Source organism: Oryzias melastigma, linkage group LG23, assembly GCF_002922805.2.
Source record: "Oryzias melastigma strain HK-1 linkage group LG23, ASM292280v2, whole genome shotgun sequence".
In the NCBI taxonomy this organism is placed as follows: Eukaryota; Metazoa; Chordata; class Actinopteri; order Beloniformes; family Adrianichthyidae; genus Oryzias; species Oryzias melastigma.
In genome coordinates, this window is record NC_050534.1 from 4157885 (window position 1) to 4171065 (window position 13181).

General features: G+C 40.1%; 1 protein-coding gene across 1 annotated transcript in view; it reads right to left on the reverse strand.

The window, feature by feature from the left end:
- LOC112139819 overlaps positions 1–13181 on the reverse strand; it is an 18187-nt gene continuing 5006 nt past the window's right edge. The window contains exons 7-19 of the mRNA XM_024262655.2: positions 11986–12249; positions 10063–10356; positions 8158–8409; positions 6752–7066; positions 6568–6680; positions 4878–5091; positions 4636–4791; positions 2748–2938; positions 2532–2683; positions 2203–2460; positions 1976–2129; positions 242–365; positions 1–161 (exon numbers count right to left, since the gene is read on the reverse strand). Coding sequence (XP_024118423.1) covers positions 40–161; positions 242–365; positions 1976–2129; positions 2203–2460; positions 2532–2683; positions 2748–2938; positions 4636–4791; positions 4878–5091; positions 6568–6680; positions 6752–7066; positions 8158–8409; positions 10063–10356; positions 11986–12249 — 2609 coding nt within the window. The 3' untranslated portion in view covers positions 1–39. The remainder of the gene's footprint in view (positions 162–241; positions 366–1975; positions 2130–2202; positions 2461–2531; positions 2684–2747; positions 2939–4635; positions 4792–4877; positions 5092–6567; positions 6681–6751; positions 7067–8157; positions 8410–10062; positions 10357–11985; positions 12250–13181) is intronic.

Sequence of the window (13181 nt, forward strand, 5' to 3'; positions counted from 1 at the left end):
TAATGTTAAAATAAATTTATTATCTTTGATTCAAACGGCTCACTGCTGCTGCTGTTCAAAGTACGTCATGATAGCTTTGGCTGCACTCAGCGACAGAACGGTTAATCCCAAAAAACTGATGGATGCAGCCACGACGAAGATGGCGGTCATGTGTTCTGACCCTGCAGAGAGAAGGAGGAACGTTCATTTCACTTTCAGAAATAGATGTCCTCTTAAACAGTGAGGGTGAACACGGACTCACAGACAGACGGCTGCAGAGACTTCACCCTCATGTTAACAAGCAGCGGTCCTGCAGAGACGACAGCGGCTCGTTTCCTTGCCTCTGTCATCACCGATCTTCTAGAGCGCACCTCGCTGCTGCAGCTCTGTTTCAAACATAAATATATGAACATTACAACATTTCACAAGAAAAAGAAGTCTGCAAAATCTGAAACCTCCAAAACGAAGACTTGTTTTTGTCTAAAGATATTCTACACATCTGTAGAATAAATGGTTAAGAAGTCAGGATTCTTTATTAATTTCTGCAGTTTAAATGCTATTAAACCATTTGTAATGTAGGTCAATTTCCATTAGATGGCACAAACCAACTGAGTTTTTGCACAGATGTTTCTGAAACTAAGTTCTAATAAAGGAAATATATTAATTATATATAAAGAAGGCAGTCTTAGAAGTGTCTGAACATACTGCCCTTAAAAAACTTAAAATCCAAAATGTATTTTATACGGTTTTAAGAAAAATTGACTCATTTTAGGTGGAAAATGTTGTTTTTAACAATAACTGAATTTTTTAAAACTCAGTCCTTGGGAATCCACTCCAATTATTTTAATGTTTGTAATTAGACATCTTTGTAAAATAAAAATAAACTAGCTCGTTTGATAAGATTCATCAGGGGTGTCAAACTCAATCACACAAGGGGCCAAAATCCAAAACACACCGTAGGCCGCAGGTCGAACAGGATAAACATTTATTGAACACACTTAAACTACATTTTTAAAACTGTAACTTTTTACCAATTATGAACTAAAAATATAGCATTACCTGCGACAATGCTAATGTGAATGCTGTACGTTAAATTTGGCCACTGAAGATGCTGAAATTGATAGCTGAAAACGCTGAAGCTGATAGCTAGCTAAAATATTAGCTAAATGCCAAATTAGCCAAAAAAAAGGTACTGCCTGGACCTCACTGTCCAGTTAGCCAAAACAGCTAGCATGTAGCTGAAATAATAGCTAAACTCCAAAATAGCCCCAAAAATCTTAGTAAACGCCAAAACAATCCAAAAAGCTACCAGAATGTCAATTTTAAAACTGTAACTTTTTAACATAATTATAAATAGGCTGAAATATTATTCCAGAATAAATCAACATAAACCTTAAATAACTCAATATTTTACTCTCTATAAAAATATATTTCTATACAAGTTAGAAATGAGCACAAGATGACGTTGGGCCGTTAATAACAGTAAAATAATGATGCCTCACATGGGTTTGAGACGTCAGGTTTATGAACAAACCTTTAGACAGAAAATGTGACGCGTGTCAAAAGAGAAGCAGCAAACTTGACACTCGAATTGGGTTTGGTATGAAAGCAGCTTAAGAGCAGAAACAGAAAACTCTTTAGGTAAACCTTTAGCTGGAGGAAAACCATCAGAAATGTTTAAGGTCACTATGTTTAAATGTTTGCCATATTCTGATAAGAGTCTACTCAATACTTAATGTGTTAACCTTCTACAGAAATATATATTTTTAAGGTTTTTAAGAGTTTTCTAACTTCAAATATTGAAAATAATTGAAAATGTTCTTGTAGTAAAGGAACGCCTTTTGCTCGGTTTTCATGTTAGATTTTCCAGGACAAAAAAAATAAAAAATCCTGAGCTCACAAGTAACATTTTGTTCATAACTCCATTGCCTGACAGATGCATTTATAATTGAGGGATGGTGTTTGTGTGTCATCAGAACACAGCGTCCGTCCTCACCTTACTGCAGTCTTCATCCGGTCCACATATGTTAGCCAGGCAGTGGAAGTAAATGGGTACCCTCTTCGGCATGGAGAACATCTGGACGGAGAACCTGCTGGTCTGCGAGCGTCCGTTCACCGACAGCCACAGGAAGGTGTCGTCAGCTGGACAGCTGCAGAAGCGTTCACACTCGGGTCAGTCCTGCTTGTGGTTAGACAGTCGTGGTGAGAGGAGAAGCCAAACACCTGTCCAGCAGAAGCACAGCCTGGACCTCGTCCTGCGGGTCGGGGCTCTCGGTGGCCCAGCAGGACTCCACCTGCAGGAGCACATCTGATGCAAAGGTGCTGTTCGTCTGCAGTGAAACCTGGAAGAACAGGGTGTCCTCGAAGCCCAAGCTGACGGTTTCTTCGTAGGAGTGCGTGAACGAGCCGTCCTGGAACAGCGTCATGCTCAGACCCAGAGAAAGAGACGAGTTGAACTCCACCAAATAGATGGAGGACAGCCTGCAAACAGGAAACGGTCGGTTCTGGTCCAGCGGACAGACATGCTCACAGGTGAATTAGACGCCGCTCACCACAGCGTGTCAGACGCCACGCGGGCGTTGCTGACGTAATGTCTCGGATAGATGCACTTCCAGACGACCTTCAGGTCCCGCCGGCTGATGGTCCGCTCCTTCACCAGAGTGATGGCGAGCGTGTTCTGCAGCGTGATGTGCGTTCTGTTCACCTGCCAGGCGTAAACATCCGTAAACCATCCACTCACCGCCAGCAGACGCGTGCTCGCCACTAACCTGCTTCTCCGATCCGCACTGGGAGGACTTCCGTGGGACGTGGAAGAAGAAAAACTCCTCCGTCTCGTTCACTGAGCAGCGGCCGTCGTTCAGCTTCACCTGCAGGTCTCCGCTGAGCTGAGAGGTCAGGTAAGCTTTGGCTATCCCGCCCATCATTGCCTTTTCCAGACACTGACTGAACAGACCCCCCTCTGCACAAAAACACTCGTTAGTTCACCGTACAGCTGATTAGGACGGAAATGAGAAACAGATATGGAGAATAATAAGTATCACCTCCATTTGTGAACACGTAATTCCTGATCTGTAACTCATACTTTGTGCACAAGAACAAAAATTATGAAATTAAAAAAACGACCAGCAAAACGCAGCAATAGAAGCAAGGCGCTCCTAAACACCCAGGGGGAGCAGGACGCAGGGCTACTTTGTCTGTTCTGGGTGTTGAGGAGGATCTTGCAGAAGAGTTCTGTGGTGAAAGCTCAGCAGGGCGAACCCAGAGGGGGGTTGAGAACACAGAAACTCTAGAGTGTTTTAAAATCGCTTATTTAGGCTTTTTGTATTATATATCGGGCATATCCGTTTAAGTTGTTGCACGCCGTACAGGAGACATGGCACGCAGGAGACTGACAAAATCTACAGCCAATCTTGATACACAGTGCACTGTGTAAAATAATAATAATTAAAACAAAAAGCTAAAAAAATTCAAAACAACGAGACAACAAAAACTGAACAGGTGTACAGTGAGGGACCGTTGTATTCAAATGTAATTTTCTTCATAAAAATCTAACAAAATATCCAGACTTTTCTAGAATTGCTGGGCATTTTTAGAGAAACGGTTTAGAGATATTTCTTACTGCACTCACATGCCTGGGCTGCAAGATGTTTTTGTTGCACACATGGCTAGAAAAATAAATGAATTTCCTCTCAATAATGAGGCCATCATTAAGCTATGATTTGGGCCATCCATAGAGCTGCCACAATTAGTCGACTAATCGACTTAAGATAGTTGACTACTAATTTAATAGTTGATTAGTTGTTACTTTATATTATATGGAGTCAGAGTGTAGTAAAGATTAAAGTTATAATGCCATTCTGCTAGCTTTTTAGACTATTTTGGCATTTATTAAGGTTTTTTAGGTTATTTGAGCTAATTGAGTTGCAGTTGAGCTAATATTTCAGTTACATACTAGCTGTTTTAGGTAAACTTTTTTTAGTTTTTTTGGGGGGGGGGCAGTTTAGGGATTTAGCCAATATTTCAGGTACATGCTAGTTGTTTTGGCTAATTTAGAACTTTTTCTTTTAGGCCGTTTTGGAATTTAGCTAATATTTGAGTTACATACTAGCTGTTTTGGCTAAATTACTTTTACCCCCAGTTTTTAAGGCTAATTTGAAGTTTAGCAAATATTTTGGCTACATGCTAGCTGTTTTTTACTAACTTAGGCTTTTTTTAATTTTTAGGCTAATTTAGCCTAAAAATATTTCAGCTGGCCCTCAGCTTCAGCGTTTTCAGCTATGAATTTCAGAATCTTCAGCTGCCAAATTCTGCTTCTTGCAATTTCGCACATAATGCTAGTGTGAATATGCCTAGTTTTTAGTTAGCTTAAAGTTAATGATGGTTAAGATGTGTGACTAGTTGACTAATTGGAAAAAATAATTGGTGACTATTCGACTGTTAAAATGATCGTTTGTGGCAGCACTACATCCATAACTCAATTACGATGATCTAAAAGTGAGTTTGTAAGTCAAAGCTGGATAATATTTTATGAAAAGGAAACAGTGGTATAGAAGTAGTGTAGAAAGTGCTGCTTCAAAAAAAAAAAAAAAAGATTAAAAAAGGATGATAAAGGTTTCCTTTGCTGCATTTGCCACAGAGAGGACAGCAGTCTCGTACCTTTGCAGACCGGACGGAGAGCAGCAGCAGGAGTCATCACAGAGCTCACATCATGATAACCGTGCTGACAGACGCAGGAGAAGGAGCCCAGCGTGTTGATGCAGAGAGAATGAGGAGGACACAGGTGATGCTGTGAGGAGGCGCACAAGTCTGGTGCTGTGAACCCAGCAGCTCGTTAGAACCACAACAGAGGCCCGACTGACCAGAACCATCACATTACAGAGAATGAGATCATTACAAACCATTCCAGTAAACGACGCCGTCCTTCACCGTGATGTTGGGATCTTTGAGGGACTCGATGTGGTGGAGCTGGTCGCTGACGGGGAGGGGAACCTTCTCCGTTCTGGACGCGTCGAAGGACTGAAACCAAACCTCAGTCTGAGGGTCATCTGCAGCTTCGAAGGATTCCAGCTCCACACGGACGGGCTGAGAGAAGTCCTTCAACAGCTCCTGCATCTGAGGCCACAGACAGAGAAAGAGACAAACTGCTGGTTTCAGGTTTACATTTATGAACTATTGCTCCATATTCAAGAGATTTTTCAACCAACCTATGTGGAATAATTCAGAGGGTTAGTACACAACTCAAACTTTATTGAGAGAGTCAGAATAGTTTTGGAATCGGACTTTTTGTAGCTTCTTTGGTCATAATTAAGAATGAAAAACGTTTTAAGCTGAATCAGAATTGAAAGCACCCATTGGATCATGCATTCTAGGAACTGCAGCCCTGCTTACAGTTATTCCAGCTCATTTAGTCTTTAGTTTTCATTCCGTTTCACTTCTTCAACCAATGTCATTTTAGGAAAGAAAGTGGAAAGTTGTGCCTGAACCTTCAGTTGTGTCCATTTCTGTAAGTGCCTGTGAATATTTCAGCCCCTACAGGGATCACTAGCAGCATTTTACAATATATATATATATATATATATATATATATATATATATATATATATATATTTAAATACAACTTTTTTTTTTCCAAGTCACATTTTGGATCAAATAATATTATTCCCCATTTAAATACAGCTGCCAAGCCCAGCCTTTATTTTACTCTAATGTAATTTTACAAAACTTTGATAATTTCTTAAAAAATAAATAAATAAATAAATAAATAAATAAAAAGATGGAGGAAAATCGACAATTTTTGCTGATTCTTGTATAAATGATAGATCTGCGACAAAAGATAAAACGGTTTCTATGGAGATTTTGAAACCATTTTGGAAAAAAGTTTTCCTTTCATGAATTTATCACATCCTCACGTGTGTTAACACCTAACCCCGAGTTTGTTAAACAACTTTGTACTCCTGAAGTTACACCAGGTGAGAAACGTTCAACAGGTGCAATTTAGGATCAGCTTAAAATTAATGGAAAAACCAGATTGTAAATTAAAAAAAAAAAAAAATGAAATTTGTGACTAAAATTCTAAATTTGAAAGAAATATTGAAAATTTGAAAAAAAATAGTTAATTTTAAACTGGAAAAAAAAAGGAAAACTTAAACCTAAAACTGTTACCAAATTTAAAAAAAAATTTCATTTATATTTTCAACTTTTTCTTTTCATGTCTGCCTCTTTACTTTCAGCTCTCAGTTTCAGTTTCAGTTTCAATTCAGTTTTCAATTTTAGCCCGGGGGCGGAGCTTCAAGCTCATTTGCTAAATAGAAAATACAAAAAGATTTAGGTTTAAATTTTTATTTTTACTCAGGTTTTTTTTTTTGCTTTTTAATTTTTTTTTTTAAGCTTAAAATATATTTTTTTCAAATTTAGATTGTTTTTCCCCTTAAATTTACAATCTGGTTTTTCTTTCACTTTATGCTAAACTGACCGCATAAGATTCCATTTACTTGGTTGAAACATTTGAAATGACTGCTGAAAAACACCGTTCTGAATGCAGTTTTACTCGTTTGCTTAAAGCAGAACCAAACCTGAATCTTCTCCCACCTTCTTAGTGAAGATCTGACCCAGTTTATTCCTGAGTTCCTCCTTCAGGTCTTTGGGCAGAGACCACGGCACGACCATCACCAGCCCCATCCGGTCATAATCCAATGCTAGTTCTGCAAGGTCAACAAGGTCAACAGTGATGCAAATCCCTCAGATCAGGAAAGTGCCGACACCGCAGACGGACCTGGATCTTGAGGAAACTCTGCAGCTCTGACATTGATCTCAAATGAGGAATTAGCTCCGTCGAAGCACAGGTGAGACGGTTCGGACTCCCAGCGGCCGCCGCACTCCTCCCACACGTCCAGGACGTAGGACTTGCCCTTCTCCAGCCCTGGGAGCGGCAGCTCGGTGTTGGACAGCCGACTTCTCTGGATGACTGGCCCGTTCTCCAGAGACAGCTCGTAAATGTAGGCCACGGCGGTCTGCTGCGACGGGCTGGGCGTCCACACGACCGTGGAGTCGTTGGAGCGATACCTGAGGCCAGACACGCCACGAGGGCCTGAGGCAGGCGCATAGAGACACGCAAACAAGCATCAAAAGCTGCACTTTTATGAAGATACGTGTGCATATATCAGAAAAAAGTTTCACTTTAAAGTCAAACTACAGCCACAAATTCTAAAACGCCACTGTAATCTAAACGCCAGATTTTCAGCGAAAATCGGCCATGCGGCGACATGTGTAACTGGGCGGCAGTGGACACATTTTTTAGAAGCTGTGCGGCGGCAGCTGAGATTAGAAAAAGTTGAAATGGAGCAGCGACCGGATGATTTTAAACATCAGTCAGTGGCAGCCCGGGCACATTTGGAGGTCACACAGTAGCAGGAAGGCAGCAGCGCGATCAGCTGGGTTGCATGGCGCCCCCACCGAGACGCGATTGTTGTTCTGCTTCTAGTCCGTTTTTATCTCCTGTTCCGTTGGGGGTGTTTTGCTGGTTTTACATCCTTTAAGTTTCAATGGAGCAGCGACCACACCACGCGCCCCTCCTCCTCCCCCACAGTTCCACAGGGGCTGTGTCAGGCAAAACTATCGATTATGTCAAACTTTTGAGTTATTTTATGGTTATTATTACATATTTTAACATTTACACAAAAGTGAGTGGTGTGTCAAACTGTGAAAAAAAAAAAAATCATTGCAATTTGGAGGCCCCGCCAACAGATGGTGCCCTAGGCGGCTGCCTAGCTAGCCTATGCCCGACTCTGAGCGCGATAATTGACTAATCGGAGAGTTCTTAAGGTACCAAAAATGGATGACGATCAGCCGATTGTTAGAAATTGTATGGTACACAGGCACTCAATGAGGGCCGATGACCTGCCAGGCAATGACCAGACGTTGCGATCACGGCCACTGAGGATTCCCGGGTCACTGTTCCCTTCACTGTTTCTCGTGTCTATCCATACACTTAAGCTCCCTGAGCTCATGGAGGACCACTGTGAGCAACATCCCCACTCCTATTTTTGCTGAGTTGCTCACTTAAAGTTACTTTATAGAGCAGTACATAGAACTGAATCAAAAGGCCAGAGGTCGTCATCAGGGATGTTTGCTTCAGACCTGAGGAGCCTTCAGCCCGAATCGTGAACAGAGGCGGCTCACCTGTGTGCGCTGCAACCGTTTTGGCGTTCATGAGCACGTTCTCTCCACACAGCGCCTCCACCTTGGCTTGGTACTTATGGCAGGGCAGCAGCCCCCCCACGGTGTAGCTGGTGAGGAGCGTGGTGCCCTGCAGCTCCCCCTGGTGGTAAACTCTGAACATTGAGATGAAGGAGATGTTCCCAACCTCCCAGCTCAGAGTGTAGTTGTCTGGACCGAAGGATGTCTGCAGCAGAGCGTCGATGTTGGAGTGACCTGAGGAGACAAACACGTCTGCACGGTTACAGAAGAAATGATCAACACATTTTCCTATCAAGCCGTCACACTTTGTCACTATTCCTTCAAATGTTTCTAGTGATGCTCACAGAATTCCCAACACTTTAAAAAAAGACAGTTTAACCATTTCATACAGACCCATAAAGTAATTTTATAATAGAACTAATCCTGGTCAAATGATCACAGGAACACATACACATGTCTCATTCAACATTTCATCTCATCTGGCAGCAGATAGGAAAATTAAGGAGTGAAAGTCTTGTTCTGGTCATGTGAAAAGCATGAAGGGAATATGGGATCATTTAAAAATGGGAAAGGAAATGAAATAAAATAATGAAAACAAAAAAATGGAAAATGTTCTACTTGATTCCAGTAACTTGTGAATACAAAAAAAGAAGAAAAAGGAGATTCATTTTATTTTATATCTATAAGGAGTGGCATAATTCATGTTAACAATTGAATTAATATAATTTGTGGCTGACAGATGGATCAGGTTAGATTGTGGAAAAATAAATTGATTTATCAATTAGGTTGATTAATTGTTACAACCCTAATATTTATAATAGACAAAAAACAGTTTTCTCAGCTTGGAAAATGTTTGTTTTTTCTCGTCAGTAAATGTTCATTAATATAAATTGAAAAAAAAGATTTATCCTTTAAAACATAAGAATATTTATAGTTGCAGTAGAAGTTTCATCAAGAATTTTAACATCTTTATTGTCTGGAATGCTGCTCACAGTGGCGGAAATAGCGGTTTGGGGGCCCCAGGCGGACAAAAACATGGGGCCCTCTGCAGTGGTTTAATAGTTTTAGTCAGGTTTTACCATAAAAGGCAAAAGTAACAAAAAGGCAATTTTATGCTTGTAAAATTGCACATTTTTCCTCATAATTTTACTGTTATTGTAAAATTGTATTTTTTTTTTCCTCATAATCTTACAATTTTGTTCTTGGAGAGTAAATTCTCATTTTAAATGTTATTTTTTCCTCATAATTTTACTCTCAAACGTTTACTTTTTTCTCTTAATTTACAATTTTATTCATGTAAAATTGCATTTTTTTTCTCATAATTTTAAAATCATATTCTCATACATTTGACTATTCTCAAATTTACAACCTTATTCCAATATAATTTGTTTTTCGTCTCATTACTTTACGATTTTATTCTGGTGAAATTTTGAAATTTTTATCATTTATGACTATCCTCACAGCATTTTAGTTTTTTTTCTCATAATTTTGTTTTTCCTTCCTGGTTTGTTTCCTGCACTCTGAAGTGCGGCAAGACATTTCTTCGTTTCTCTTTACCTTTTTCATGTTGTCACGCTTAATCTAACCATTTTTTTGTTTTCCATCTCTCTTTGAAAAGTCTTTTATAACTTGCTAGTTTGCTGTCGATGCTGCAGGAGGACATTCACATGAGCAGTTTAAGCTGTTTCAGTGGTTTTAATTTTTTCCATCAACACAATTAAATAATAGTGGGTGTGGAAATTATTTTAAACATTTTTATTAGGTTTTCAGCTTGGAGGCCCCAGGCAGTCGCCTACCTTTGCCTATTGGTAAGTCTGTCCCTGGCTGCTCAACCCCAGAATACATGAAGAATATTTGGGATCCATAACCACATCTGACAGGACTCACCAGAATTCCCGTCGTTCAGAAGGATCTTGCTGTAGCGGGTTTCCAGGCCTGCCTGGCAAACGGTCTGCAGGCCGAATTTGACCCGGCTGCAGGGCTGCAGGTCCGACAGGGAGAACTCAAACGTGTCATCCGTGAGCCACAGGCTGACCTCATCCCAGACGTGGTCTGTGCCGTTCAGGTAGAAGACGGTGAGGAGGAAGAGCGAGTACTTCATGTTCACAGGACAGTCCCAGGACAAAGAGATGCTGCTGCTGTTCCACGACGTCACTTCAAAATCTTTAGGGACATCGGGGTCTGCAGGAAAAACCACAACGCACGGTTTGTTAGGATGATCATCTATATTGACACGAAAAAGGTAAGTAATCTGGACTTCATTGTTCTTTCTAAACCAGCACGATTGATCTGAATCAGACAGAACTATTGACTGTACCTGAGAACTGGACCGAGTGAGTGTGACGTCACCCATAGAAGATCATTTACTTCCAGCTCCAATTTAGTCGCCCTATTTCTGTGATGTGGACACTGCCATGTTGAATTTAAGCCATTGTTTCTATGGCAACCACTCTGACGAATCAGGAGGAAGCTTGTTGTAGGTCCACACCCCCTACCACTTGAATATGGGCGACAAAGTCTGTCAATAAAATGTTTCAAATGTTTGATGTAAGACCAGATATCTATGTTGAAGAATCTGATTGGCCGGTTTAACCCTTTAACTTTCTGCTCGACCAAACGATGGGAAACATTTAGAAAACATGTTTTTACAAAAACTGTGTGTATTACTCCTCAAGGTACAGATCCCTAAAGGGAAATTGGAGAAAAAAAAAAAGAAGTAAATTTTTTCTCTCCAAAAATTGAAATTTAAAAAAAAATAATAATTCTGGTTAGTAATTGATGTGAACCAGATAGTCACTAGTGCGCATCCATTAGTAACCAAAACATTTTTTATTATTTCAATTTTTAGAAAAAAAAATCTGTTACTATCTGGTTGATACCAGTTACTAACCATATATGTATATTTTTTTAGTACTTTAATTTTTAGACTTTATTTTTTACTTAATTTTTTTTTCTTTTTACAGAGCCCAAAGTATTTTTAGCAAAAAATAAATACATATTTTTTTTGCTTCAATTATTATTATTATTATTATTATTATTTTACTTTGATGTCCCTTTAGGGGCTCCGTACTAATGCAATAAGTAGCATAAAAAAATATAGTTTTTGGTGTTTTTGTGTGTGTAGTTAAAGGGTTAAAATTGAATAAGTTGACTAAAGAAAATATTTAAAAATAAGCTAAAATGGTTAGTCTGACTAATAGAATGACTGAGGAATAGACGTTTATTTCTCCATAGAAGTGGATGCGATGTTGGCTTCTTGGAGCCAGCAGGTACTCCCTGTTTGGAATGCAGAGGGGGAGGAGTCACTTCACCCAGTTCTCTCATACAGTCAAAACTTGAAACAGATAATCAGCATTAAATGGGGTAAGGACAACTAATAAAAAACATTGGGATGGTGAATCTTGAGGAATCTTCTTTAACTCCCTGAAACCTCTTTTTCATTTGGGTTCCTCTCGTTTATGAAGGTTCCTCCATTTTTCCAGGGTTCTTCTCTATTTGCCCTCATTGCATCAGAAAGTATCTAAGATTTAGGCTACGCCTCATTCGTTTTGTGTTCATACAAGGAGGGGCTCGGAACTCATCCCTGAGGAACTCCAGTCAGAGGAGCACACATGATTTTTGTCCTATAGCTTCGAGCCAAAATCCTCCAACAAACTAATTTTAGCTCTCTTGACCTCCTTTGTATCATCAGCATTCTTGAAGCAGTACTTCTGATACTAAACCATCACTCCACTCATCAGATTGACTCTACATCTCTTACGTTTCATGTCAACTGTAACCACATGAATGCCTCTGGCGTGTGTGTTTTACCGGTGATGGCAGAGAGGCAGGTGAAGGCGTGGCTGTCTGCCAGCTCCACACAGACCAGGTAGTGGCTGCAGGGCTCCAGGGCAGAGAAGCGGTGATGGTTGCGGTCGGTGGTTTCCTCCGTGAAGACGTTATAAGAACCCAGCTCTCTGTGGTACACAGTCAGGCTGTGAGTGTTGAGGACGCTCGGATCCATCTCCACCCAGGACACCAGCAGCATGGTCGGACTTCTGCCCTCCAGCTTCAGAGGGAAGCGTGACGTGTGTCCTACAGGGAGCAGAAATGTCAGAAGAAAGAGCTGAATATTCCATCTAAGATATAATTGTTCAACTTCACAGCTTTTTAGCATTATTATACTTGAGAGAAGAAATGGATATATTTATATTTTCTAGTAAGTTCTATACTAGACAACTGAAAATCTGGGTTTTGTCCGAGCTGGGATGTTTGGACCAGTACCACACACCCACCAGAATGTGGAAAAGGCATTGAACCGTGTCCCGTGGGATCTTACTACATTGTAGCAGAAGATCAATGGACCTTTGTTGAAACATTTGACCCCTAGAAACAGAGCAGGAGCTTGAAGCTTCAGACATATTTACAGTTAGCCTCCATCCTGGTTCACTGATACAAATCCTAGATTTGATGAACAGAATTTATCCTGCATGCAGATGTGAACACTCTTTTGAAAACAGTTTTTTTTGTCTGTTCGGGTTCAATTTGCTTCAATGTAAATGTGAAAAGCTGCTGTAACCTGTAGGGGTGTAGGGAGGGGTCAACAAGCTACAGCCTCAACATTTACCCCGGCCAGCCCTTTGTTAAGGGTTTAAAGAGAGAAAAATAGAAAAATTAAATTAAAAAAAAAAAACGACACTGCCAGTTAATTATTCTTTTCCAACCAAAAATGAATTGTATTTTTTTCTGAAATGGAGGGGGGGGGGGGGATTTCCAAGCAAATTCCTATAAATAAGACAGACAAACCTCTGCTTTGAGTACGTTTTTTTCTAGGGATTTCTTGATCAGGTTTTTTTGGGCCCGATCCGATTCCGAGTCATTTGATTTTGTGTATCTGCCGATACCGAGTCCAGATCCGATACTTTTATAAGACATTTAAAACATGAATAAATTAAACAGATTAGTGTTGTCCCTCATTTATATTTCATAAACGTTCTTTTATCATTAAAAAATTAAATAAAACACTT